The sequence below is a fragment of the Macrotis lagotis genome, chromosome 5 (genome assembly GCF_037893015.1).
Source record: "Macrotis lagotis isolate mMagLag1 chromosome 5, bilby.v1.9.chrom.fasta, whole genome shotgun sequence".
Classification (NCBI taxonomy): domain Eukaryota; kingdom Metazoa; phylum Chordata; class Mammalia; order Peramelemorphia; family Peramelidae; genus Macrotis; species Macrotis lagotis.
Genome location: NC_133662.1, coordinates 189,742,443 through 189,769,646, shown reverse-complemented (window position 1 = coordinate 189,769,646; position 27,204 = coordinate 189,742,443). Strand labels below are relative to the sequence as shown.

The 27,204-nt window shown below is 33.9% G+C and overlaps 1 protein-coding gene across 12 annotated transcripts in view; it reads left to right on the top strand.

The window, feature by feature from the left end:
• WDR27 (WD repeat domain 27) overlaps nt 1–27,204 on the top strand; it is a 292,990-nt gene that overhangs the window by 91,367 nt on the left and 174,419 nt on the right. For all 12 annotated transcript variants that reach the window (XM_074188081.1, XM_074188085.1, XM_074188082.1 and 9 more), the window contains 2 exons: nt 23,050–23,171; nt 24,559–24,692. In XM_074188081.1, coding sequence (XP_074044182.1) covers nt 23,050–23,171; nt 24,559–24,692 — 256 coding nt within the window. The remainder of the gene's footprint in view (nt 1–23,049; nt 23,172–24,558; nt 24,693–27,204) is intronic.

Here is a 27,204-nt window from a genome sequence, read left to right as displayed (position 1 = left end):
GGAAGAAGATGGGACTTCATCTGAGACTTAAAGAAAGATATTTTGATTGTAACCTCATTAGAATAGAGCAAAAGGGAACATCTATTTAATAAATGATGCTGTGGGGAGTAAAAATGTATTTTAAATTTAGCTATTAAAATAGATTGGAAACTTTTTAAAAGTTTAAAAGAATAAATTAATATTAATATAAAACTTCCTTTCAACAAAACACCAAGAGAATATGGAATAACCACTAAAAGAATGAAAGCACTCCTAGAAAAAAATAAGAATATTGTGTTGTAGAATCTCTGAATTAGAGTGGTTATTAGAGATCATCTAATTCACCTGACCAGGATTCCTTATGTATAATTTCCCAGATAAGTGGTTATTTAGTGAAGATCTCCAGGCACAAGGAATTCACTAATATTATTTCTGTTTTTTGATAGCCTTAATTATTTGGAACGTAGGCCTTGAAGGTGGTGAGTTCTTATTGCAACAATGTAGTTGACTATAGGAAATGACTTGGGAATCATTTATCAATCAATTTGTCAAGTATGCAGGCTAGTTAGAGCAGTCAAAATTTGCACCAAATTAGAAAAAGAAGTAAAATAGTAAGACATTCATATGATTTTAGTAGCTTTTATTTGATGTTTAGGGGTATAAATAAAAAGCAAGATGTTACTTTTGTTTATTATCATGTATCAGGAAAGTTTAACTCCTCTAAATAGCCTAAGTTGTCTCAGTCAATAAGCAAGATCTTGAAAAACTCGGTCCTGGAAGTCCAGGGAAGCACTGGATTAGAGAGGCAGCTCATTGACAAAACATTCTAGAGGACCATTCTAGAGGATTAGTCTTTCCTTAAGATAAAATAAAAATAAACCTGCAGTATTTTTTATGTTGGAATCCCCTAAATCAGATCCTCCAACATTATTTATAGAATCAATATTAAAAAAAAAGACAGATGGATAGAGTGCTGGACCTGAAGTCAGGAAGACTTCATCTTCACAAGTTCAAATCTGACCTCAGATACTAGCTATGTGACCCTGGGCAAGACATTTTACCCTGTTTACCTCAGTTCCTTATTTATAAAATGAGCTAGAAGTGGATGACAAACTGCTCTAGTATCTTTGCCAAAAAACCCCCAAATGGAGTCACAGTAAGTCATACACAACTAAACAACAACAACAACAGCAGCAGCAGCAACAACAACAACAAGAGAATTCTCAGACAGCTCTCAACAAAGGAGAACCAAAAGAAAGTTGAATTCAGAAACAGCGACTAAGCTATTCTAGGACAGATGAAGGAAGATATTATCTACCTAGGGAGATGAAAGTAATATGTGAAAATATGCACTTAAATATAAAGTTTTATGCCCTAATGTATGATCAGTTTTTTTAAAGGTACTGTGTACACTGATAAAAAAGGATATTTCTTTCTATTTCTGTTCAGTCTCTCTAGTTAGCTGTTATATCCAATTCATCTAAGATCCTATTTATCTCTTTCTTATTTATTTTTTAGTTGAATTTATTTAGTTCTGAGAGGTGGAGGATTGATAAGTTTTTCCTGTTTTCACCATTTACCTTTTTCTTTAAAAATTTGGATGCACTTGGTGCATTGATGTTTAGTATTGATGTTACTTCGTTATCCATGGTACCTTTTAACATATGTAGTCAGTTTTTTCATCAGTTAAAGCATAGTAAATTATATTACAGCAATTTATTTTTACTTTATATGAATATATCATTTTCAAATGTCTTTCTACTAAACAACATTTGACTGATTCTATTTTTTAATGCAGTATGCATTTCCATTTTATGGGTGATTTCATCCCATTCCCATTCAAAGTTATAATTACTAGCTATATATTTCTCTTATCTTATTTTTCCTTACTATTCTTCCTTCTTTCTCTCTCTCTTAACATATCCCCCTTTAGAAGTCTAATTTACTTCTGACCATTGCTTCCTTAATTCACACACACTTCTTATTGTCCCACCCTTTATCCTATTCCCATTATTCTCCTATTTCCTTAAGACTTTTGTACTCTACTAGATATAGATATATATTAATATATACATTATATATATATTATTCCTTCTTTAACCCATTTCTACTGAGATTAATATTCCTGCCCTGCTCACTCTCTACCCTTCCTTCCCTCCACTGTAACAGTTCTTCATTCATGCCTCTTTTGTATGAGATAATTTGCTCCATTTTACCTTTCCCTATCCAACTTTATTTTTTAGGATTATCTCAACAAATTCAATTCAATAATCCACGTATACTCTTTTGAATATCCTAGTAATAGTAATATTCTTAAGAGTACAAATATCATTTTCCCATTTAAGTCTTAAATCTCTTAAAATTAGTCTTTCATATTTGCCTCTTCATATTTCTTCCAATTCTTCTAATCAAATTTTATTTTCAGTTCTGGTCTTTTCCTCAAGAATACCTGAAAGTCTTTAAATTAATTAAATATTCATTTTTTCCCCTTGCAGGATTACATTTAACTTTGCTGGATAGGTTTTTTGTTGAAAACCAAGCTCCTTTGCTCTTTGAAATATCAAATTCCATACCCTTTGGTAATGTTGAAGCTATAATTCCATAATATTTAAATTTTTATTCTTCATGATTTTAGTTGTGACTTAAAGGAAGTCAGGAGGCAGAGACGAGGAGGGAAAGCATTCCAGGCATGTCACTATATAGGTATTCTCACAATTCTGTGAGAAAACGTCTTCATATTTTTTGTTTCATGATACAGAGCAAGATTTCATTATATTTTGGGGCCACAATCAACTGATAATGATCTGCATTGTTTTTAGTTCTTTGCTATCACAAAAAGTAGTGGAATCAATGTTTTGTTATATAGAGAATCTTTCTTTGATATCTTTATTTGGCATTTTTTCTTCTTTTTTTACATTACCACAATAATCATGTTGTAAAAGTACCCCTACCATGGCCTCCAGAAAGAGAAACCTCAAAAAAAATAAAGTGAAAGAAAAAAAGTGTGCTTTATCTGTATTCAGGTATCATCAGCATTATTTATTATAAGTCTATCAGAGAAATTGCTTCAATATTTTCCCCCCACTGTTGCTGGCTACATTTCTCTCTATCCTATTCCCCCCACTCCCGTTTATTCTATTCTTTCTCTTGTTTCACCCTGTCCTTCCTTAAAATTGTGATTTATCCAACTACCCTCTCCCACAATCTTCCCTCTCTTCTATCATCTATAACCCTGTTCCCCCATTCCCTTTATCCCATGTCTTTCCTCCCCTATTTTCCTATAGGGTAAGATAGATTTCTATACCTAACTGAGAGAGAGAGAGAGAGAGAGAGAGAGAGAGAGAGAGAGAGAGTGAGTGAGAGTGTCTGTGTGTGTGTGTGTGTGTGTGTGTGTGTGTATGTGTGTGAGATTTCATCTTTGAGCCACTTCTAATGAGAGTGAAGGCTCACTCACTCCCCCTTACCTTCTCTCTTTCCACTCCATTGCTTTTTCTTGCCTTTTTTATGTGAAATAATTCATTACATTTTCTTCTTTCCCTTTCTTCCAGTACATTTCTATCTCATCTTTTAACTTCATCTTTATAATATATTATACCTTCATATTCATCTCCCTTTTGTCCTTGTCTAAAAACGCCCCTTCTAACTGCCATAATTAATGAGAAGGTTCATATGAGTTATCAGTATCATCTTCCCATGCAGAAATACAAGCAGTTTAATGTCATTAAATGCCTCATAATTTGCTCTTCCCATCCACCCTTCTCTATGCTTCACCTGAGTACTGTACTTGAAAATCAAATTTTTTGTTCGGTTCTGGTCATTTCAACAAGAAAGTTTGAAAGTCCCCAGTTTCAATGAATTTCTATCTTTGCCCCTGAAGTATGTTGAGTTTTTCTGGGTAGTTGATTCTTGGTTATAATCCAAACTCCTTTGCCATCTGGAATATCATATTCCAAACCCTACAAGTCCTTAATGTAGATGCTACTAAATCCTATGTAATTTTTTTTTTCTGGCTGCTAATAGTATTTTCTCTTTGAGATTCTGGAATTTGGCTATAATATTCCTGGGAATTTTTTTTTGGGGGGAATCTCTTTCAGGAGGTGATAAGTAGATTCCCTTAATTTCTATTTTACTCTCTACTTCTAGAATATCAGGATAATTTTGCTGGATTTATTCCTTGAAAAATGAAGTCTAGGCTTTTTTTCCAGCTCATGACTCTTAGGTAGCCCAATAATTTTTAAATTATCTCTCTTGGAGCTGTTTTCCAAGTCAGTTATTTTTCCAGTCTTTTTTGGACTGGGTTACTCTCTTAATCTTGTGTGACCAAGTTTTTCTTATTGCCCTTACAAGTTGTCCTTGGCAGTCTCTGGGCTGAAAGGTCTGAAAACCACCCCTGTTGCCATGGACCCAGGCACCCCCAAGTGACCCAGGTACCCTGGGGCTGTTCCTTGATGGCTGGAGTCAGTTTTCTCTGGTGCAACTGGTGTGACCTGGGCTGCACTGTAACAGATCTTCCTATGGATCTTCCAAGTTGTCTTGGGCTGGAAAATTATTTCACTCATTCTTTCTGTGGGTTTCCGCCACGCTACAGTTTGGTTAGAGGCATTATTCAAGGGTATTTGGAGTGGTCTGGGGGAGGATTTCCTGCCTTCACCCTGTCACCTTGACTCTGCCCTGATAGCCTTTTAAAAATTAGAAAAGGGGAGGAGCAGAACCAAGAAAGCAATGAGAAGCCAGAAGTTACCTAAGCTCTCCCCAGTTTACCTTGGAAACAATACCTAATCAAACTTCTAAAAGAATTCTGGAGTGACTGAGTTCATAAAAAGACAGAGTGAAACAATTTTCTAGCCCAAGAAAACTTATATGAACTTCAGGAAAGGTCTATCTCACTTGAGTAAAAGGGAACACAGCCAACACAGGTGATAAGCCTGCAGGAGGCTATTAGTCACAGCTCAGATCAGAAACTGATCTTCTGGCTTCAGAAACTGAAATTCTGGCCCAGTAAGCCAGCAGCACAGCAGATCAGCTGTGAGGTCTTCAGTCCCAGAATTTGGGGCAAAACAGCAGGCATGACTAAGCTGGGCCACCCTAGTGTAGTTGGCAAGCTGCCAGCCCCAGAGACTCTGGTGCAGATAGTCAGTGACCAGGTCTCTGTCCCCCAATAATTGGGACAGTGCCACTTATATTTCAGGAGCAGAGCTCAACTTTACAAAATGAACAAAATACAAAAAAAAGCGTTGATGAAAGAAAACTTCTATGGTGACAGGGAATATCAAAATACAAACTCAGAAGAGGACAACAATGTTAAATGACTATATATAAAGACTCAAAGAGGAATATGGATTGATCTCAAGCCCAAAAAGTCCTTTTGGTAGAACTCGAAAAGGATTTTTAAAAATCAAGTAAGAGAGGTAGTAGAAAAATTGGGAAAAGAAATGTCACTTATCCAAGAGAATTATGAAAGAAGTATTAATTTGGAAAAGGAAGCACAAAAATCGATTGAAGGAAAAAACTTAAAAATAAAACTGACCAAATGGAAAAACAAATCTATTGAAAAAACTAATTCCTTTAAAAGAAGAATTGACCAAATGGAAAAGAAAGAATAAAAACTAATTATTGAAAATAATTCCTTAGAAATTAGAATTAGGAAAGTGGAAGCTAATGACCCTATAAAACATAAAGAATCAGTCAACAAAATCAAGGATGAAAATGTAAAATATTTATTGGAAAAAAACAACAGACTTGGAAAATTAATCTAAGGGAGTTAGGAGTCATTAAAGTACTTGAAAGCATGATTAAAAAAAAGAAACTGTATATCATCTTTCAAGAGATTATCAAGTAAAATTGCCTTGATATCCTAGAATGAGAGTAAAATAATCATCGGAATATTCCCCTGATCATGTCCTAAAAGAGATCCAAAACATATAAATTCCAAGGAATATTTAAACCAAATTCCAGAACCATCAGATCAAGGACAAAATACTGCAAGCAGCCATGTCAAATATCGAGGTGCTGCATTCAGGATTACACAGAACTTAGCAACTTTTACAGTAAAGGATCAGTGAATTTGAAATAATAATGTTCTGAAAGACAAAATGGCTTAGATCACATTCAATGATACTCTTTCAGGTGAAAAGATGAACATTCAATGACATAGGAAACTTAATTAATGAAACTTTTCTAATCAAAATTTCCTGATGAAAATGCCAGAGCTGATCAGAAAATTGATTTTCAAATACAGGACCCAAGAGAATCATAAAAATGTAAAGAGAAAAGAAAAAATACTATGCTATTCAATAAGGTTAAACTAATTACATCCCTTCATGGGAAGATATGTGTTACTTTTAAGAACTATATGTCTATTAGGGTAGAGCATACATGACTATAAGTTGACTTTGATATGATGATTAAAATATTTAATGGCTGAAAAAAAGAATTTTACTGAGAAAAGAAAGAGGGAGGCAGAATGATGTAAATTATATCACAGAAAGAGGCGTGAAAGACCTGTTACAACACAGGGAAAGAAGGGAAGAGGTAAGCATTGTGTGAACCTTATTGTTGGAAATTTGACTTAAAGAGGGAATAATATACACTTAAGTAGGTAGAGAAATCTTATCCTATAAGGAAGTGGGAGGGGAAAAGGAAAAGAAAAGGGGAAGGTGATAAAAGTGAGGGCAGAAAGGAAGGCAGATTGTGTGAGGTGGTGATCAAAACATAATATTTATGAGAAAAGTATAAAAGGGAAAAAGATGGAGGGGGAAATAAGCAGTAATCATATCTGTGAATGTGATTTGGGATGAACTTTCCCATAAAACAAGTAGAGTGGAATAAAAACCAGAGTGCTACATTATGTTGTTTACAAAGAAAGACATTTGACCTAGAAAGACACATAAAGAGTAAAGGTAAAAGCTTCAGCTGAAGTTAAAAAAGCAGGAGTAACAATCCTGATCTCAAACAAAGGCAAAAGTAAAAATAGATATAATTAAAAGAGATAAGGAAGGAAATTATCTTATTGAAAGGCACCATAGATGAATACTAAATTGATATGGCATCAGATTCTTAAAGTTGAAGTTAAGTGAGTTACAGGAAAAAATAGCAAAATTATGTCAGTGGGGGACCTCAACTTCCCACTTTCAGAACTAGATTAATCTAACTAAAAAAGAAAAAAGAAAAAGAGGTAGATAGAATTTTAGAAAAGATAGATATGATAGCTCTTTGGAGGAAATCGAATGGGGATAGAAAGGAATATACTTTTTTTCTCAGTGGAACATAGCACCTACATATAAATTAATTCTGTATTAGTGCACAAAACCTCAAAATCAAATACAGAAAGGCAGAAATATTAAATGTATCCATTTCAGATCATGATGATTAAACATTTCATGTAATAAAGGGGCATGGAAAGATTAAAAATTAACCAGAAACTAAATAATCTAATTCTAAAGAATAAGTCAAACAACAAATCATACAAACAAGATTTATGGGATGCAGTACTTAGAGGAAATTTTATATCTCTAAATGCTTACATGAATACAGTAGAGAAAGAAGAGATAAATGAATTGAGTGTGTAATTACAAAACTTAGAAAAAGACCACTTTTAATATCCCCAATTAATTATCAAATTAGGAATTCTTAAAATCAAAGGAGAGATTTATAAAATTGAAAGTAGGAAAACTATTGAACTAATAAATAAAGCTAATATCTGGTTTCATAAAAAAAGATAAACCTTAGGTTAATTTGATTTAAAAAAGAAGAAACTCAAAAATATATCAAAAATGAAAAGTTTGAATTCACCAATGAAGGAGAAATCAAAGCAATAATTCAGTTATTTTGCTTAATTGTTTGCCAATAAGTTTGGGAATCTAAGTGAAATGGATGAATATTTACAAAAATATGTATTACCCAGAATAATGGAAGAGGAAATAAAATATTTAAATAACTCCATTTTATAAAAAGAAATTGAACAAGCCATTAATAAACTCTGTAAGAAAAAATTTCCAGTGCCAGACAAATTTGCAAGTGAATCTTGCCAAACATTTATAGAATAATTATTTACAATATTAAATAAACTTATTTGGAAAAATAGGTGGAATTTATACCAGAAATGCAAGGCTAGTTCAATATTAGGAAAACTATCTGCATAATTCACCATATCAGTAACAAAATCTTCAGAAATCTTATGTTTCTCAGTAGAGGCAGAAAAAGCTTTTGAAAAATCTAGGACCTATACCTATTAAAATATAAGAGGAAAATACAGTAGGAAAAAATTCGAGCTTTCCTTAAAGTGATTGATATCTAACTAAAATCATCAGCAAGTACCTGTAATGGTGACAAATAAGAGACTTTCTCAATAAGGTCAGGGGTGAAACAAGGTTCCCTATCATCACCACTATTATTCAATATTAGCTTTATCAATAAAAGAAGAAAACCCAAGAATTATATGAGGACAATTACAAAAAACATTTCATACAAATAAAGTCAGATCAAAACAATTGCTCATGAGTAGACTGAGCTAATATAATAAAAATGACAATTCTACCTAAAATAATTTACTTATTCAATTCCATCCTAATCAAGCTACCAAAATTATTTTCTAAATTCTAGAAAACATAATTACAAAATTCAAATGAAGAACAAAAAGTCAAGTTTATTAAGGAAATTAATAAAAGAAATGCAAAGCAAGGAGGCTAGCCACACCAGATCTAAAAGCAATAGAAAGCAACAATCATCTAAATTATTCTGTACTGACTAAGAAATAGAGTGGAGGATCAGTGGAAAAGATTAGGTACACAGGACATAATAGTAAATGATTACACTAATGTACTGTTTGGTAAATCCAAGACTAGTTTCTGGGATAAGGACTTATTATTTGACAAAAACTTCCAGGAAAATTTTAAAATAGTATGGTAGAAATTAGGCATAGACCAACATCTTACATTGTATGTCAAGATAATGCCATAAAGGGTGATATCATAATAAAATTAGACAAGGAATAGTATATGTGGAGGTATATATGGAAAAAGGAAGAATTTATTATCAAACCAGAGATAAAGAAATACAAAATGGAAAATTTTGATTATGTTACAGGAAAATGTTTTTGCACAAATAAAGTCAATGAAACCAAATTGGAAGGAAAGCAAGAAAATGGGAAGCAATTTTTACAGTAGGTGTTTCTGATGAAGTCCTTATTTCCCAAATGTGTAGAGAACTGAGTCAAATTTATAAGAATAAATGCCATTCCCCAATTGAAAAATGATCAAAAGATATGAACAGGCAGTTTTCAGTTAAAAGAAATTAAAACTGTCTGTAGTCATATGAAAAATATTCTAAATATCTATTAATTAGAGAAATGCAAATTAAAATATCTTTGAGGTACCACCTCATATCTGTCAGATTGGCTAATATGACAGAAAAGTAAAATGTCAAATGTTTGAGGGGATGTGGGAAAACTGGAACACTAAGATATTGTTGGTGGAATTGTGAACTGAACTAACCATTCTGGTGAACAATTTGGAATGATGCCTAAAGGGCAATAAAATTGTGCAGATCTTTTGTTCCAGTAATAAAAATAATAAATAGTATCATACGATATCTGAAAGATCATAAAAAAGGAAAAAGACATACATGTACAATAATATTTATAGCAGTTCTTTTTGTGGTGATAAAGAATTAGAAACAGAGATGCTCATTTGGGGAATGACTTAAAAAGCTGTGATATATGAATAGAATGGACACTATTGTATTCTAAGAAATGATGAGCAGATGGATTTCCGAAAAAATCTGGAAAGACTTACATAAAAATTCTGAGTGAAGTGAGTAGAATCAGAAGAACATTGGGCACAATAACAACAACAATTGTGCATTGATCAACTATGATTGACTTAGCTCTTTTAGCAATGCAATGATTCCCAAGGCAGTTCCAAAAGACTCATGATGGAAAATGCAATCAACATCCAGACGAAAAACTATAGAGTCTGTATGTAGATTGAAGTATACTATTTTCACCTTTTTTTGGTGTTGATTTTCCTTTTTATTCTTAAACCTTTACTAATGTGGAAATACATGATTGCATGTGTAATCAGATTGCTTTCCATCTTGGGCAGGGGAGATGGGAGGGAGAGAAAAAACATTTGAAACTCAAAATCTTATAAAAATGATGTTTGAAAACTTTGTTATTAGCAACAATAAAATAAAATTTACCAAAAAAATTGAAAAATTTTATTTAGCAAAACGCAGCCTCCTCTTTTTTCTCTATGTACCTCTCTTTTGATTGGTAAAAAAAGACATCTGTATTAGGAGGTGATATGAGTTGTATATTTCATCTTAAATTCTCTGAAATCTATTGATCTATTGATCAAAATTCCTTAGTCTTTCAGAGTTGCTTATCATTACCATTTTGTTGTCATATAAAATTTCCCCTGATTTTGTTCACTTTACTCTTCATTAGTTCATAGAAGTGTTTTCTGAAACCATCTCCTTCATCATTTCTTACAGCAAAATAATATTCTATCATATTTATACACCCTGATTTGTTGAAACATTCCTTGATTGATACACCTCAATTTTTTATTCTTAATCAGTAAAATGATAATTGCTTTAAACATTTAAAAATATTTTTGTATGTCTTTAGATTTAGTTCTACTTTACTTATTCTTTTACTTAGTTTTACTTTTTACTCTTTCCCATAAACTTTCTTCACTCTTATTCCTCCATTTCCTTTCCCCTTTCCCTTTTTCATCCACTCTATCTTTCCCCCCCAAACGCTTGTACTCTTTCCTTCTTTGACCAGTTTATTTGAGAGTGAGGTTTAAGGGTTCGTCCTCTGCCTCAGCCTTCCCTCATTCATATACATTTCTACTTGCATACCATAATTATGTGAAATCATTTCCTTAAAATTCCTTTCCCCTTTTCCCCTCCTAATGTATTATTCTTCCCTCCCCTTCCATTAAGATCATAACAATGCAACAGAATATCATTCTGACCATCTGCCTCATTCAATTCTCTCAATGATGTCTGAACATGGTGAACTTCAGAGGGGACACATGTATCATCTCCCAATATTGAAATATAAACAATTTATCCTTGTTTAGTCCCTTAAGATTTCAAATCATCTGTACCTTTTTATGTTTTTTTCTTAACTTCTGTGTTGACATTTCAAAGCTTTTATTCAATTTAAGTCTTTTCATCAGGAATAATGCTATAAAGGCCCCTTTTTATTAAAAGAATATTTTGTGCCCTGTAGATTAACCTGAGTTTTGCTACTTCTTGTTCTTGTTGTAAACCTATATATTTTGACTTCTGTGATATCATATTCCATCTTTTCTGTTTCTTTATAGTTGAGGTTGCTTAAATGATGTGTGATTTTGAAAGTATTTTTTAAATTATTGCTTGAAATTGTATTTTTTTGGGGGGGTGGGATCCTAGGTATTTCAGGTATTTCACTGATTCTTAAATTATTTTCCCTGAAGTATAATCTCCCCTTAAGTTGGAATCCTCCACAAGGCATGCTTCTGGATAGAACCTGTTCTGTGGTCACAGATCTCCCTGCTTCCTTCTGCAGACTAGTGCTAGGGAAAAAAAAAAAGATTCACCAATATATTTTTATATTTCTCAACCAGGATTGTTTGTTTCTTTTCTTTTTTTTTTTTACATCTAGTTGTAGAAGTTTATGAGGTTGGGGTTTGGGGAGCTTACTTTTTGCTGCAAAGTGATCTTGTCTCCATCTTGATTTTCCTTATAAACTAGTATCCTCTCTTGACTTTCTTTTCCTTATAAACTAGTATCCCAAGTAATGGAATGACCAAGTCAAAGATTTTGAATATATTAGTTATTTTAAAAGAATAATTCCAGTTTACTTTTCAGTATGGTACAATCAATTCACAGATCTACCTTTGGTCTAATGTAGTGATTGTATATAACATTGACTTTTTTCATATTTTTGTCAGTATGGAATTGTTTTGTTTTGTGTTTGCTTTATTATTAGTGATTTGGAATAGCCTTCTCTATATGGGCTATTAATGGTTTGCAAATCTCATTGAGTACTGTTTTTTAAATGTCAATAAGTATTTTTATTTTTATTTTATTTATTTTTAGATTTTGGCAAGGCAATGGGGTTACGTGGCTTGTTCAAGGCCATACAGCTAGGGAATTATTAAATGTCTGAGGCTGGATTTGAACTCACCACCCAGCTGCCCCCATTTTTATTTTCTTATTTAGTATTTTATTTTCCCCAGTTACATATAAAAGCAATTTTTAACATTCATTTTTAAAGTTTTGAATTCTAAATTCTTTCCCTTTTCCCCTCCCCACCTCATTGAGAAGGCAAACAATATTGGTTATACATGTATAGTCATGAAAAATATTTCTTAATATTCATATTGTGAAAGAAAATATAGACCAAAAAAACCTTCAAGAAAAATAAAGCTACAAATTTATGCTTCAATCTGTATCAAGATGTCATCAATTCTTTCTCTGGGAATGGATGACAGTTTTCATCATAAGTGCTTCAGTGTTGTCTTGGATCATTGTATTGTTGGGAATAACTAAATAATTCCCAGCAATCATCTTATACTGTTGCTGTTACTTTGTACACTTGGGCAGGTTAATGGCACAGTGCATGGAGCACCAGCCCTGGACTCAGGAGGACCTGAGTTCAAATCCATTTCCAGACATTTGTCATTTACTAGCTGTAGGACCTTGGACAGGTCACTTAACCTTGATTGTCTCTCATCCAGGTCCATCTCCAGTTGACCTGATCCATGTGTGGTCATTGGACCCAGATGCCTCTGGAAGAGAAAGTGAGGCTGGTAAATTTGCACAGCATCCTCTCACTCAAATCTAATTTATATGCCTGCCATGGCAAACAACAACATATTCTGTCCACAGTATATTTCACTTCGCATTGGTTCATATAAGTTTTCCAGATTTTTCTGAGAGCATTCAGATCATCATATTTTTATAGTAGAATAGTTTTCCATCATATTCACATACCACGATTTGTTCAGTCATTCCCCAGTTGATGAGCATCCCCCCCCTGAATTTTCAAATCTTAGCTACCAGAAAAGAGATGCTGAAATATATATTTGTATATGTAGTTCCTTTTCCTTTTTGTTAAATATTTTTTGGAATACAGACCTAGTAGTGGTATTGCTAGGTTAAAAAGAAAGCATGGTTTTATAGCCCTTTGGACATAGTTCCAAATTGTTCTACAGAATGGTTGAATCACAAGAGTACATCAATGTATCATTTTTTCCCACTTTACCTCCATTGGTTGTCAGTTTTCTTTTTTTGCCCTATTAGCCAATCTGATTTGTATGAGGTAGTACCTCAATTGTTTTAATTTATACTTCTCCAATCAAAAGTAAGAACATTTTTTATTGGCTATAGATCTGAGAATATTTTAAAAAATCTTTTTTTGAGGTTATTAGAAATTATTTTACCCAATTATATATGAACAAAAAGACACCTGAAATAAAATAACATGAATGAACTTTTCTAGTTTCCCAGCTTATTAAATTTAAACATCCAATATCTAAAAGGAAAATAATTGTGTTAAGAGGTAGAAATTAGTCTGCATACCCAGAGGATTAAAGCAAGCTTAGAAAAGTATGCTTTCTAATGGTTCTTGAGGGAGTTTTCTTTTTTTAGAGGATTTTAATATTTATTTATTCTCTTTTTGTACAAATAATTTTTTATACATTAATAAAATATTCTTGTTTAAGAGTAAACAGAATACCCCTCCCCCCACAAAATATAGACTCGCTTGATTGATAAAGGGGAGAGAAAAAATTAAAATAAAAAAATAATAGTAATAATCATAGGTATGGCTAGGTGGTGCAATGGACGGAGCCCCAGCCCTGAAGCTAGGAAAAATATGGAAGTAACTTTTGCGATGGATGTAACAAAAATAATGGGATCCACCTGCGACAGAGTTTTTGGTGTTGGAACAAAGACTGAAGCACATTATTATTATTATTATTATTATTATTATTTGGGAGGGTGCAGGGCAAATGGGGCTGGGTGGCATAGCAGGGTGATCCTTGCGTGTCTGAGGCCAGATTTGGACCCGGGTGCTCCGGGCTCAAGGGCCAGTGCTCTCTGTCCGTCACCCAACCACCCCTACTATTATTACTACTATTTTATTTTATTTTGGGCCTTTTTTTTTCTTTTTTCTTTTGGTTTTTGCAGGGCAGTGGGGTTGGGGTGGCTTGCATTTCACACGGCTGGGTGATTGTTAGGTGTATGGACTGGATAAAAAAATCTTTTGACCATTTATTTATTGAATAATGGCTATTGTTCATAAATATATTAAATACCTATAAATTGGATATACCAGATCCTTAAATATATTTCATATAAATATTTTTCCCCACTTGCCTTCTTCTCTTCTTATTCTTACTGCATTTGTTTCATTTCTATAAAATATTTCATAAAATTAAAATTACCTGTTTCATCTTAATTTTCCTTCTGGTCAAAGTTGTGAAAGATTTGTGATCTCTCTGTCTCAAGTCCTTTCTGCTTCAATTCTTCCTCTGTTGCCACATGCTTTTTCTAAATTCCAAGTCTGACCATAACAATCTTTTTCTCAATGAACTACAGGATCTAATATAAAATCCTTTATATTTAAAGCCCTTCACAAGGAACCTAAGGACATTTAAGCTGCAGCTAGATGGTGCAGGGGATAGAGTACTGGCCTTGGAGTCAGGAGGATGGGAGTTCGAATCTAGTCTCAGACAGTTACTAGCTGTATGACCCTGGACAAGTCAATTCTGATTGCTTCAGATCCAGAATCATTTCTAGTTTTCCTGATTCCTATCTGACCATCCAGAGGTCTCTGAAGGAGAAAGTGAGGCTGGTGACTTAGCATAGCAACCCCTCACTTAAATCCAATTCCTGTGCTTGACATAGCATCACCTCCCTGTTGTCTTCTTTGAGAATGAAGAATAAAGACTAACACAACCAGCAACAGCTGCACACTTATTGCAGGAAGATGAGTGAGTGCAGACGCTTACTAGTATGTGACCCTGGGAAAGTCACTTAACCCTGTTTGTCTTAGTTTCCCCAAATGTAAAATGAACTGGAAAAGGAATTGGCAAATCATGCCAGTATCTTTGCTAAGAAACCTCTAAATGGGGTTTGGGAAGAGTCAGAAATGATTGAAGGGATTCAAGAATATCCTGTGTGTATATATATGTGTGCATATCTATATCTCCATAGTATATCTAGTTATGTATCTGTTGTCTTCAAGATTAAAATGTAAGACCCTTTCCAGTAGGGACTGTTGTTTAGCATGGTACCTGATACATGGTAAATATTTAATAAATTTTTGTTGATTGACTGGCTGATCTTGTTTTCTAATTTTTAGTAGCATAGCCTTTCATATTTAGGTTGCATAGTTATTGTGACCTTATTTTGGTATATTAAGATGTTTAAAACTAATTCTTGTTAGATTAGTTTCCAATTTTCCAGAAGCTCTTGTTTAATAGGCAATTCTCCCTCAATTAGTTTATGTTATTAGGTTTATTGGATACGGTATTATTTGAATTCATTTATTTCTGATACTGCTTGATTATCAAATGAATTTCATTGAATCACTTCTCTAGTTTTTAGGTAGTATCATATAGTTTTACTGTTTACTACTTTTAAAAAATAATTTTAGGATTTGGCATATTATTTCTTATTCATTCCTACTTGAAAAATATTTCCCTCTGATTCTAGACGTCTTATCTGTCAAATGAAAGTTGTCTTTCCTAATTTTTCTTCTGAACTCTAATTCAACAATTTTAATTGTCTGTGGACATTTCAAGATTGAATGGGCCAAAGGCATCTCAAACACAACAGAACAGAAGGACTTGATGGGAAAATAGGGTTTCCAAAGGGCAAAAATAAAAAAGGAAAACAGAACTCATTATCTTTCTCCCAAACCTATTTCTATTTTGTACTTCCCAATTTTGGGGTATTAAACTACCATCCTCCCAGTTACAGTCACCCATACTTTCAACTTAAATGTCATCCCTGATTCCTTACTCTTACCCTGTATATTTATTAATCTGTTAAATCTTTGTTTCAATCTTTAAAATATCTCTAATAAGATTATATAGCCTACTTTAAGATCTCTTCTTCTTTCCTCTGAACTTCTGCATTAATCTTTTAGTGGGTCTTTCATATTCAAGTTTCTGCCCGTTCATATCTATCTTTCATACAGCCACCAAAATGTTTTCCCCAAAAGCATGAATCTGCCCATGTTACACTTATTCAGTAAATTCTAGTTTACCTCCAGACTCAAATATATCAAGCCTTTCATTTGGCATTTAAAGTTCTTCATAGCCTGGTCTCTTCCTACATTTTTAATCTTTCATTTCAGTCTCCTTTTCAATGTGATTTGGTCATATTGGCCTATTTGTTCTTAGTATTCAACCTTCAATTCCTCCTCCTTGAGTCTTTATACTGACTACTTCCAGTTCCTGAACTCTCCTTTTCCATTTCTGCCTTTTGTAAACCCTATTTTCTATCAAGTCTTTCTGCAAGAGGTCTTTCCTGGAACTTCTTAGAGCTTTCCCCTTTAAGGCTACCATCTGTCTCTTTTATTATCTTTTATGTACCTATATATAAACATAAGGAGAAGGGGCCAGTTATCTCTCCCTTGTGTTGATACACTGCCATCTGTTAAGCAAGGCAACCTAATTGAAACAGCAAGATATCTTGAAGTAGAAGGATGTGGCAGATGATAGGTAAGTAAATCTACTGACTCCATCTTCTCTGAAAACTAGATGGAAATAGTCTAGGATGCTGAGCCTATAAGCATCAAGAATAATAATGAGCTTGGGAATCATAGTGTGAACTCCTTAAATGCAGAAAAACTGTATTTTTTGTTTTCTTTTTAATTTTTTGTATGTGATTAATAAATGTTTATTGATTGATGTTCTATCACCCTATCCTTACCAGATAGAGTCTTTGCTTTGTTTTCTCAGCATTCTTCCAAAGAAGCAGCACAGATTCTTTTTAGGACCTAATCTTTCCAAATCCTCAGCCAAGGAAGAAAGCTGAATTTGAAGTCAACATATTTGAGTCCAAATCCTGACTCTATATCACTTTTTTTGAATAAATATTTTGTGTTTTCCAATGATATATACAAAGTAATTTTTTTAATATATATTTATTTTTTATTTTTTACAAATGATGTTTTTTATACATTACTAAAATATTCTTGTTTAAGAGTAAACATAATACCCCTCCCCCTAAAATATAGACCCTCATGAGCAAAAAAGTAAAGGAGAGAGAAAAAATAAAAATAAAAATATGTGCTTCAGTCTGTGTTCCAACACCACCAACTCTGTTGTGGGTGGATCACATTCTTTATGATAAGTCCATCACAAAAGCTACTTCCATATTTTTCTACTGTTGCCATTGCTGATTGCAACTCCCTCCATTCATATCTCCCTACTACCATATACTATATTTTTTCTCTCTCTCCTTTCACTCTGTCCCTCTTCTTAAATGTGCTGTAGAGTAGCTGAGTGGTGCAGCAGAGTGATCACGGGTCCTGGGGCCAAGAGGCCACGAGCCCACATACCACTCCTTAGGCCCAGAAACCACCTGGCTCTGTGGTCCTGGAAAGGTCATCGAATCCCAACCCTTTGCAAGAAGTAAAAAAAGAAAATGTGTTATATCTGACTTCTCTCACCCCATGGTCCATCCTCTCTTCCATCACTCACATCTCCCCCTTCCCCTGTCCCCCTTTTCTCCTTTTTTACCCTAGATGTCTATATCCCATTGAATATATATGCTGTTTCCTCTCTGAGCTGCCTCTGATGAGAGCAAAGGTTCCCTCATTCCCTGTCAGTCTTCTCCCCTTCCATATCATTGCAATAGCTCATTGTACCTCTCCTTTCTCTCTCTCTCTCTCCTTTTTTTTTAGTAAGGCAAATGGGGTTGAGTGGCTTGCCTAAGGCCACACAGCTAGGTAATTATTAAGTATCTGAGACCGGATTTGAACCCAGGTCCTCCTGACTCCAGGGCCTGTGCTTTATCCACTATGCCCCCTAGCTGCCCCATCTCTCCTTTCTCTTACTTCCATTACATTTCCCTTTTAGCCATTGATTCCATTTTTACAATATATCTTCAAATTCAGCTCTCTCCTGTGCTTCATCTATAAAAGCTCCTTCTACCTGCTCTATTAAATGAAAAGGTTCATATGAGTATTATCAGTATCATTTTTCTATGTAGGAATACATGCCGTTTATCATCATTAATTACCTCATATTTTACCCTTCTCCTCCACTCTCTATGCTTCACCTGAATCCTGTATTTGAAGATCAGACTTTCTGTTCAGCTCTGGTTGTTTCAACAGGAACAATTAAAATCCCCCTGGTTCATTGAAAGTTCATCTTTTCCCCTGGAAAAGGATGTTCAGTTTTGCTGGGTAGTTGATTCTCTGTTGCATTCCAAACTCTTTTGCCTTCTGGAATATTATATTCCAAGCCTTATGAGCCCTTAATGTAGTTGCTGCTAAGTCCTGTGTGATCTTGACTACAGATCCACAATATTTGATTTGTGTCCTTCTGGCTGCTTGAAATATTTTCTCTTTGACTTGGGAGTTCTGGAACTTGGCTATAATATTCCTGGGGTTGTGTTTTTTATTTCTTTCTGAGGGAGATTGGTGGATTTTCTCAATTTCTATTTTGCCCTCTGTGTCTAGGATATCTGGACAATTTTTCTGTAGGAATTTTTTAAAAATGAGGTCAAGGCTCTTTTCTTGATCATGACTTTCAGGTATCCCAATAATTTTTAAATTATCTTTCATGAATCTGTTTTCTAGACCAGTTGCTTTTTCAATGAGATGTTTCACATTTTCTTCTAATTTTTCATTCTTTTGCTGTTGAAGTATTGTGTCTTGACTTCTCATAAAGTCAACAACTTCCTTTAGCTCCATTTTAGATCTGAAGGATTTGTTTTCCCTCAGAGAGCTTTCTTATCTCCTTTTCCATCTGGCCAATTCTGCTTTTTAAAGCATTTTTCTCTTCCATAACTTTTTGAACTGTTTTATACATTGGACCTATGCCAGTTTTTAGCTTGTTATTTTCTTCAGAATTTTTTTTGGACCTTGACTAAGCTGCTGACTTCTTTTTCATGTTTTTCCTGCATCTTTCTCATTTCTTTTCCCAATTTTTCTTCTATCTCCCTTACTTGATTTTCAAAATCTTTTGAGCTCTGTCATAGCCTGAGCCCCATTTCTGTTTTTCTTGTAGTCTTTAGGTGCAGAAACTTGTACTTTCTCATCTTCAGATTGAGTATTTTGATCCTTTTTTGGGATCATAGACAATGTATTTCTCAATGGTCTTCCTCATTTTTCTTTGTTTACTCATTTCCCCAGCCTGTGCCTGGTTTGGGTGTGCTTCCTGAGTTTTTGAGTATTATTGGGACCCCCCCCCCCCCCCCCAAGGATCTCAGTGTGTGAGGCTCTGCCTTCCCTCCTGGTCTGTGAATGACCAGAAGTGCACCCCTCTGCCACTGGGCTGATGGGAGGGGCCCTGCTGTGATCAGGATTTGAATGAGCCCCAGAGTCCTGTTCCAGGTACAGAGGACAGACCTCTGAAGTCTCTCTCCACTCCTCTACCTTTGGTAGGCTGAACACTCAAGGCTCAATTGCCTGGAGGCTCCTGCTTATTGCTCCGCCTGCTTTCCTTTCCTAGATCTGGGCTGCTGAAGCCATGCTGCTTGCTGAGTCCCCTGAGGGCTAGGCTTCATGAGTTCACTCTGGCAAAGGTCCCCCACTGATCTTCCAAGTTGTACCTGGTGTTCCCTGGGGTATAGGTCAGGAAACTGCCCCTGCTGCCATGAGCCGCAGCTCCCAGGTGCCCTGGTGCTGCCTCTGGGCGGCTGAAGTTCCTTCACTTTGGCGGGCCGCTCCTCTCACCTTGTGGAGCAAAGCCTTTACACTATTTTCCAGGTTATCTTGTTTTGGAGAATTACCTCACTGGATCCCTCTGTGCTTTCTGTCTCTCAAAAATTTAGTCATAATTTTATGATTTTTGAAATATTATGGTGAGAACACCTAAGAGAGGCTCTTCTTCTGTCATCATCTTGGCTCTGCCCCATGAAAGTAATTTTAATATTTATTGGTTGAAAATTTTGAGTTTCAAATTCTTTTTCTCCCTCTCTTCCCCTTCTTTGAGAAAACAGACAGTTTAATTTGTCTGTAAATGTAAAATCTTTCCATATTATTCATATTGTGGAAAAAAACAAAAAATAAAAAAAGAGAAAGCAAAAAAATAGTATACTTTGATCTTCATTAGGATAAGTTATTCTTTGGAGGTAAATAGCAGTTCTCATAATATAGCCTTTGGAATTGTCTTGGATCTTTGTATTGCTCACAAAAGCTAAATTGGTCATAGTTGATCATTCTGTAATATGCTGCTACTATGTACGGTGTTCTGGTTCTGTTCACTTTATTTCATGTAAATTCATGTAAGTCTTTCTAGGTTTTCTGAAAGCTTCCTGCTTATCATTTCTTATAGAAAAATATCATTCCATTACAATCATATTCCCCCAATTATTGGGCATCTCCTCAATTTCTAATTCTTAGTCACCATAAAAAGTTTATATAAATACCAAATAGGCCTTTTCCTTTTTAAAACATTTCTTTGAGATACATATCTAGTAGTGGCATTGCTGGGTCAAAGAATAGGCACAGTTTTGTAACTCTTTGGGTATAGTTCAAAATTGTTCTTCAGAATGGTTAGATCAGTTCACAACTCCACCAAGAGCATACTAGTGTCCCATTTTCCCCCACATCCCCTCCAACATTTATCATTTTCCTTTACTGTCATATTAGCCAATCTGATGGGTATGAGGTAGTACTTCAGAGTGTGTTAAATTTCATTTCTCTAATCAATAGTGATTTAGAGCATTTTAAAAATATGCATATAGAGCTTTGGTTTCTAAAAATTGCCTCTTCATATCTTTGACTTATAAATTGAGATTGACATATATTCTTATGTATTTGGCTCATTTCTCTATATATTTGAGAAATGAGTCCTTTTTCAGAGATACATGCTGTAAAATTTCTTACCAGTTTTCTGCTTTCCTTCTAATTTTGATTGCATTAGTTTTATTTGTACCAAAATCTTTTTAATTAGATATTTTGATAATATTTAATTTTACATTTTTTCATTTTGTGATATTCTCTATCTCTTGTTTGGTCCTATTTTCCCTTTTTCATAGATCTGACAGGTGAATTATTCTATGCTCAAGGTTATATGGGTACTTTGAGGGATTACTGTCTATCTATTCTGTACTGTCATTGGATTGAACTTCCACAGGTTGAGTTTCTTCCCCTTCCCCACCAAAAATTTCCAATGTATCTTGATTAGCACTTACAAGGGGTTATTTTTTTCAAAATTAAAGCTAGAACAAGAGTATACTTTTCCAGAACATTTCAGGGTCTCCCTCATCTTACCTTAGTTTCTTGGTGAATATTCTCAAAATTACTTCAATACCTACATAGTATTGGTCTTCCCAAGTTCAAGTCCAGATGCCTCATAACTTCTTGATAAATCTTCATTTTAGTTATTTCAAATCTGGGTCCCAAAGGTCATTCTTTGTTTCTTAGAATATTACTTTACCAGTGCTCCTAAAGTATCTTTCTCCTGGCTTTTTGAACATCAGAAGCCTCCAATCCCTTCAACTAAAACAGAAAAGCACAAATTTAGAGGCTAATGCTAAGGCTATTGGCCTTGGAGGGGAGAAAGCCCAAGACCTTTCCTCCTACAGAATTATCTCTCAAAGGATGAAGTTGGTCAGAGTGTTAAACCAAGAGAATTATATACCAAAAGAACAGTTAAAGAAAAAATAAATGACAAAGAATTTGCTTCCTGGTACTTGTTGTAGGCCCTCCCTGTTCTGGCTGCATGGAAAAGATATCCCTTAACTATATGGTTAACAGACTGGAATCAATTTATAGAATGTTTTGATGCACTTCTTAGTCTCTCCCAGGCACATCCCTTGCATATTAACTCACCCCTACTCTCCTGGAAGCAGATTATTCAGCTTTTTTCTCCACTCAAGGAGATTCTATCTGAGGCCCTTTGTGCATATGCTGATTCCTCTTTTTTACTATGTAGTTATACTCTATCCTTATTAATGGGGTCAATGTAGAAGCATGGCATGGTACCACAAGAAGAGTGTTACAAGTTCTGAAGCTCACAGTGAATTGTGGCTGGTTTAAAAATTAAGAACAACTAGTTGGGTGGCTAAGTGGTATAGTGGATAGAGCACTGCCTCTGGAGCCAGGAGTACCTGGGTTCAAATCCAGTCTCAGACACTTAATAATTACCTAGCTGTGTGACCTTGGGCAAGCCACTTAACCATGTTTGCCTTGCAAAAACCTAAGGAAAAAAAAAGAACAACTAGTTTAAGGAGTGAAAAGAAAGATTTAAGAAAGGATAGTACAGTTGCAATGATCAGTGTTAATAGACAGAAGGTAGAGTTTTTCAATTTTTATTTAGACTGTTTTCTTTGCTGAGGAGAATAGCCTTTGAATTGGAAAGAGCTGAAAAAAATATGCCTACCAGAGATTTGACATCCAGAATAAATAAGAACTTAAGAACCCCCAGTCACCCTTAGAAGTTCACTCACCTGATCTAAATGAAATCTTTCATAGGAGATGGAAAGGTCACTGCACTGCTATTTTATAGAGTGTTGAGTATATTGTTGAGAATAGGAAGGGCATCACTAACCTAGAGAAAGGCAAATGACCTGATTTTTCTAGACTGGGAGAATGCAATTTGAATGTATACTTAAAAACCTGGTCAGTGAACATCTAGACCAGAAGTGACGATGGCAAAAAAAGACTTTGAAAAATTTTGTGAGTTTCACAAACTGTAATTTTATATTATCTAGGATCACAAGAGCACTAGACAATTGCTAGAAAATACCTTGAACTTCATTATTACTTGAGAATGAAATTTCTAATGCATGAAATTAAAATGTTAGACAAACTGGGAATCTCTTGTTATAGTGTCTAGATGTTAAAAATCATCTTAAGATGTTTTTGTGCTGTGTTTTTCATTTAAGGTCATGATGGAGCAGTGACTTCAGTTGACTGGAGTCATGACAGGAAATGGCTAGTTTCTGCTTCAGAAGACAGAACATTAAGGATCTGGTCAGTTAAGACTACAGAGTCTGCAGTATTTCTGGTAATGAATAATTCATTTCTAATACATTCCATTATTTCTAATTGAATAATTTTGTGACCTTAAAACTCTAAGCTATTATAAACACTTTTAAGTGTTTATTAAATGCCTATTAAACATTTCTAAATGTTTATTAAACATCACTTAATTCTATTATTTTTAATCTATTAGAGGATTTATAGTTTTGTTTACATGTATTGAAAAATTGGTACCAAAAATGCATATCGAAGTAGACACATCCATGAATTATTAGGTTATAATCTGAAATTGACAAAAGATTTGGAACAAATTGGGGAGGGAGTTATTTGTGTTATAATAGTATTAGTGATTTATTTTCCCTGTCTGGTATTTTAATACTATTTTACATTTGAGGAAATGTTAATAGCAAGAATAAGTTACATGAATGAAATATGATGGAGAAAAATCAGTAGTTTAGGGAAAATTGTAGGTCACCATATAGATTATAGAGAAGGAGAAGGAGACAGGGGAATGATACTGCAAGTTTTGAACCAAAATAGCAGAATAATGGGTGAAGAAGTTTTGTGGCTAAGATTAGTGTGGTAGTGATCTTTTAAAGATATAACAAGAAAATCAACTCTCTTTTATAATATGAAAAGAACCCAGGAAGATGCTGCAGGAGGTAAGAAATAACATAACAGATGGTAAGAATTTAAAGATGATGGGGCGGCTAGGTGGTGTAGTGGATAAAGCATCGGCCCTGGAGTCAGGAGTACCTGGGTTCAAATCCAGTCTCAGACATTTAATAATTACTTAGCTGTGTGGCCTTGGGCAAGCCACTTAACCCCATTTGCCTTGCAAAAACGTAAAAAAAGAATTTAAAGATGATTTAACATATACTTTTTAATAGACTGAACACAAAAAAGGGAGGAAAAGAGTAAAAAAGGGTTTTTATTAGGCAAAGTAAGGTGACCAAAGTGTAGATGAGACTTTTAATATAGCCAAAAGTAGGTTGTTTTTAGAATTGTTGTCAGAATACATAAAATCATAGTTATACACATTATGTAGTATAAATTTGGTGATACAAATTTCAGATGAATGTTATGAAGTATTAGGAGGATTTGAACAAAAAAATTAATTTTAATTCAACACTTATTTCCTCCAGGTGCTTTACTTGTTTCTTATGTTAGAAAATTAAAAAAAACCTCCAAAATCAAAACATTCATTTTTAGGATCAGTAGTTAGAATTACATATTTTTTTTCCAAATAACAATGGTTATTTCTAGGAAGATGTCATAATTCTATTTAACAAAACATGGAGGATTGCTAACTTGGGAGTTAAAATACAAATATCAAATATTTATTATAGGATTTATTGCTATTTTAATGAATTGGTTATATTTTAAAAATAATTTCAACTTTTATATTTCAGGGCAAGGACATTTTAAGTAAACCTATACGAGCCATACAGTTTTATTATATGGATGCTTTTATATTGCTATCTTCTGGTTCTGAATTTCACCTATTAAAATATCATATAGACACTCACAAAGATGAGATTAAAAGGTAGGCAAAAACTTACTTTTTATCCATTTAAAATATTTTTATTCATCTGTATGTTCTTATAGATTTAAATATAATGGCATTTCATAAAAGTACATTTGTAAATATTTTTATATAACAACACTGAATAAAAATTACTCTCAAATAATAAAGCTAACATTTAGTAAAATTTGACAATAGAAGAATATTTTTCAGATTTATCATGCATATTATTTTTAAACCTTTCTTGGTTGAAATATTCTTTACAACAATGAAATGTTGATTGGTTGTACAACTATTATCTTCATTTGGGGCAGCTAGGTGGCTGAGTGGCTAGAGCACTGGCCTTCTAGTCAGGAGGATGACAGTACAAATCTGGCTTCAAACACTTGATTCTTACTAACTTTGTGACCTTGGATAAGCCACTTTATCCTGATTGCCTTGCATCCAGGGCCATCTCCAGTCATCCTGATTCATATCTTGCCACTGGACCCAGAGGCTTCTGGAGGGGAAAGTAAGGCTAGTGACTTAGCACAGTATCCCCCTCATTCAAATCCAATTTACATGCTTATCATGGCATCACCTCCCTGGTGTCATGGTCTTCTTCAAGAATGAAGGACAAACAAGCATTATTATTATCTTCATTTAGCAGATGAGAAAAAATGAAAGATGAAATTTGAATGACTTGTCCATGTTTCTAGAGATAATTTTGCGATTTACCAGTTTAAGGTTTAATTTATTTTTTTCTAGTTATACAACTAAAAACTTGGTAAGTTTAAGTTACTGTCACAAAAATCAACAGTTGATAAATATTATCTTTATTGTAACCTTTGCTCCAGCTTCTTCATTGCTAATAATTGTTTTTCATTTATAATATTGTATTTCACTTAGAAATGAAATATATCATAAAGACTAACAGATTGATTTCTGTGGGGGGTCGGGGGAGGGAAGCAAGATTAGGGAAAAAATGGTAAAACTCAAAATAAATAAAATCTTAAAAAAAGAAATGAAATGTATCAAAAATAAAAGTTATGTTCTATTTCTATACTGTTTTCTCTTAACATTCTCACAATTATTCTTCCCTTTATTCACAGATGAATAAATGTCTATTTTCTTCTTTAATACTAACCTTTACCCTTTTCAGTAATTCTATTAATTCTAATGACTGATCAATGAATCCTGTTTCTAGTCTTATCCCTTTATTTTGTTTCACTCTCCTTTTACTTTCTTCCTTTTCCTCCAACTTGTTCTCATCTTTATTTTTTAAAATATCTTAACCCTAACAGCCACCAATTACTGTAATAATTTTTACCTTTGATATATGCCTGAACCTTTTAAAGCATTGATCAGTGCTCCTGGCTCCATTTCTTCTCTATTCCCTCCTTTCTTAATATTTCATATAAATTCAATTTGCCAATTCAATGAATAGATTGTATTATTTCAAAGGATTGGTACTGATATAATTGATTGTGGGAACTTCTGGTAGGGGACATTCCTTTTACCAATGAGTGCATCTTCTGTTTTGGAAAGTTTCCTTTGGGTGGCTCTGACAGAGCTGGATTTTGAACTTTACTGTCTCTGGCTGAGACCAGTTCTCTCTTTTATGTATACAACCTTTCATACCTAACTTTCATAAGTTACAAATATGAATATTAGGAGGTAAATCCCATTACAGCAAAAATACAATTACAGTTAAGGGTTTCTATATATCAAAGCTATTTCCAGTTTTCAATAGGTGGCCAACAGCAACTCAGTTTTGATGATCTATTTTCAGTGACTTCTCTACTGCCTGTGATTTGAAATAGTGAGTCTACAACCATGTAAGCAAATACACTCTATAATAAAAGTTTCTGATTACTTGACAGAGGTAGAATGTTATTATAGAGTATTATTCTTAGACTAAGGAACACTGGAATTTAGATCCTACCTATGGCACTTATAAATTATGTGACCTCAAACAAATTATTTAAGCTCATATATGAAGTCTTCCCTCTTGCATTGCATTTAGTGCCTTATACATCTTGTATTTAACCTTTTACATACAAATTGAGCACACCCTCCAAAACAATGTAAGATCTATAATGGCAAGGTCAGTTTTGTTTTTGTCTTTTTATCCTTAGAACCTAGTGTCTGGAACATCATAGATGCTTAACAAATATTTACTGAATGAATTAATGAACTAATTAAGTGAAAGGAAATTGTCCATTAGCTGATGAAAATTTAAAGCCATTCCAAGTGATGAAATTAGTAAAATTTAAGAAGGGCTATATTTCAATTGTTGGTGGGTCATGACACCATTAAACTCATGGATCCTTGAAGTATAAAATTATGTGTAACCTAAAAGTTTGATTGACAACATTGGAAAGATGGTTATTCTTATTCACTCAGAAATTCCTGTCTTGGCCAAAGATGCCACTGATGAGTTTTGTAACCATAGAATAAGGGGGCCATTTCTAACTGATGATCCTGTGCTTGGAAGTGTGACTTCCCTTCTTGTATCCTGTCTATTGCAGTTTAGTACAAATGTATATTTTTG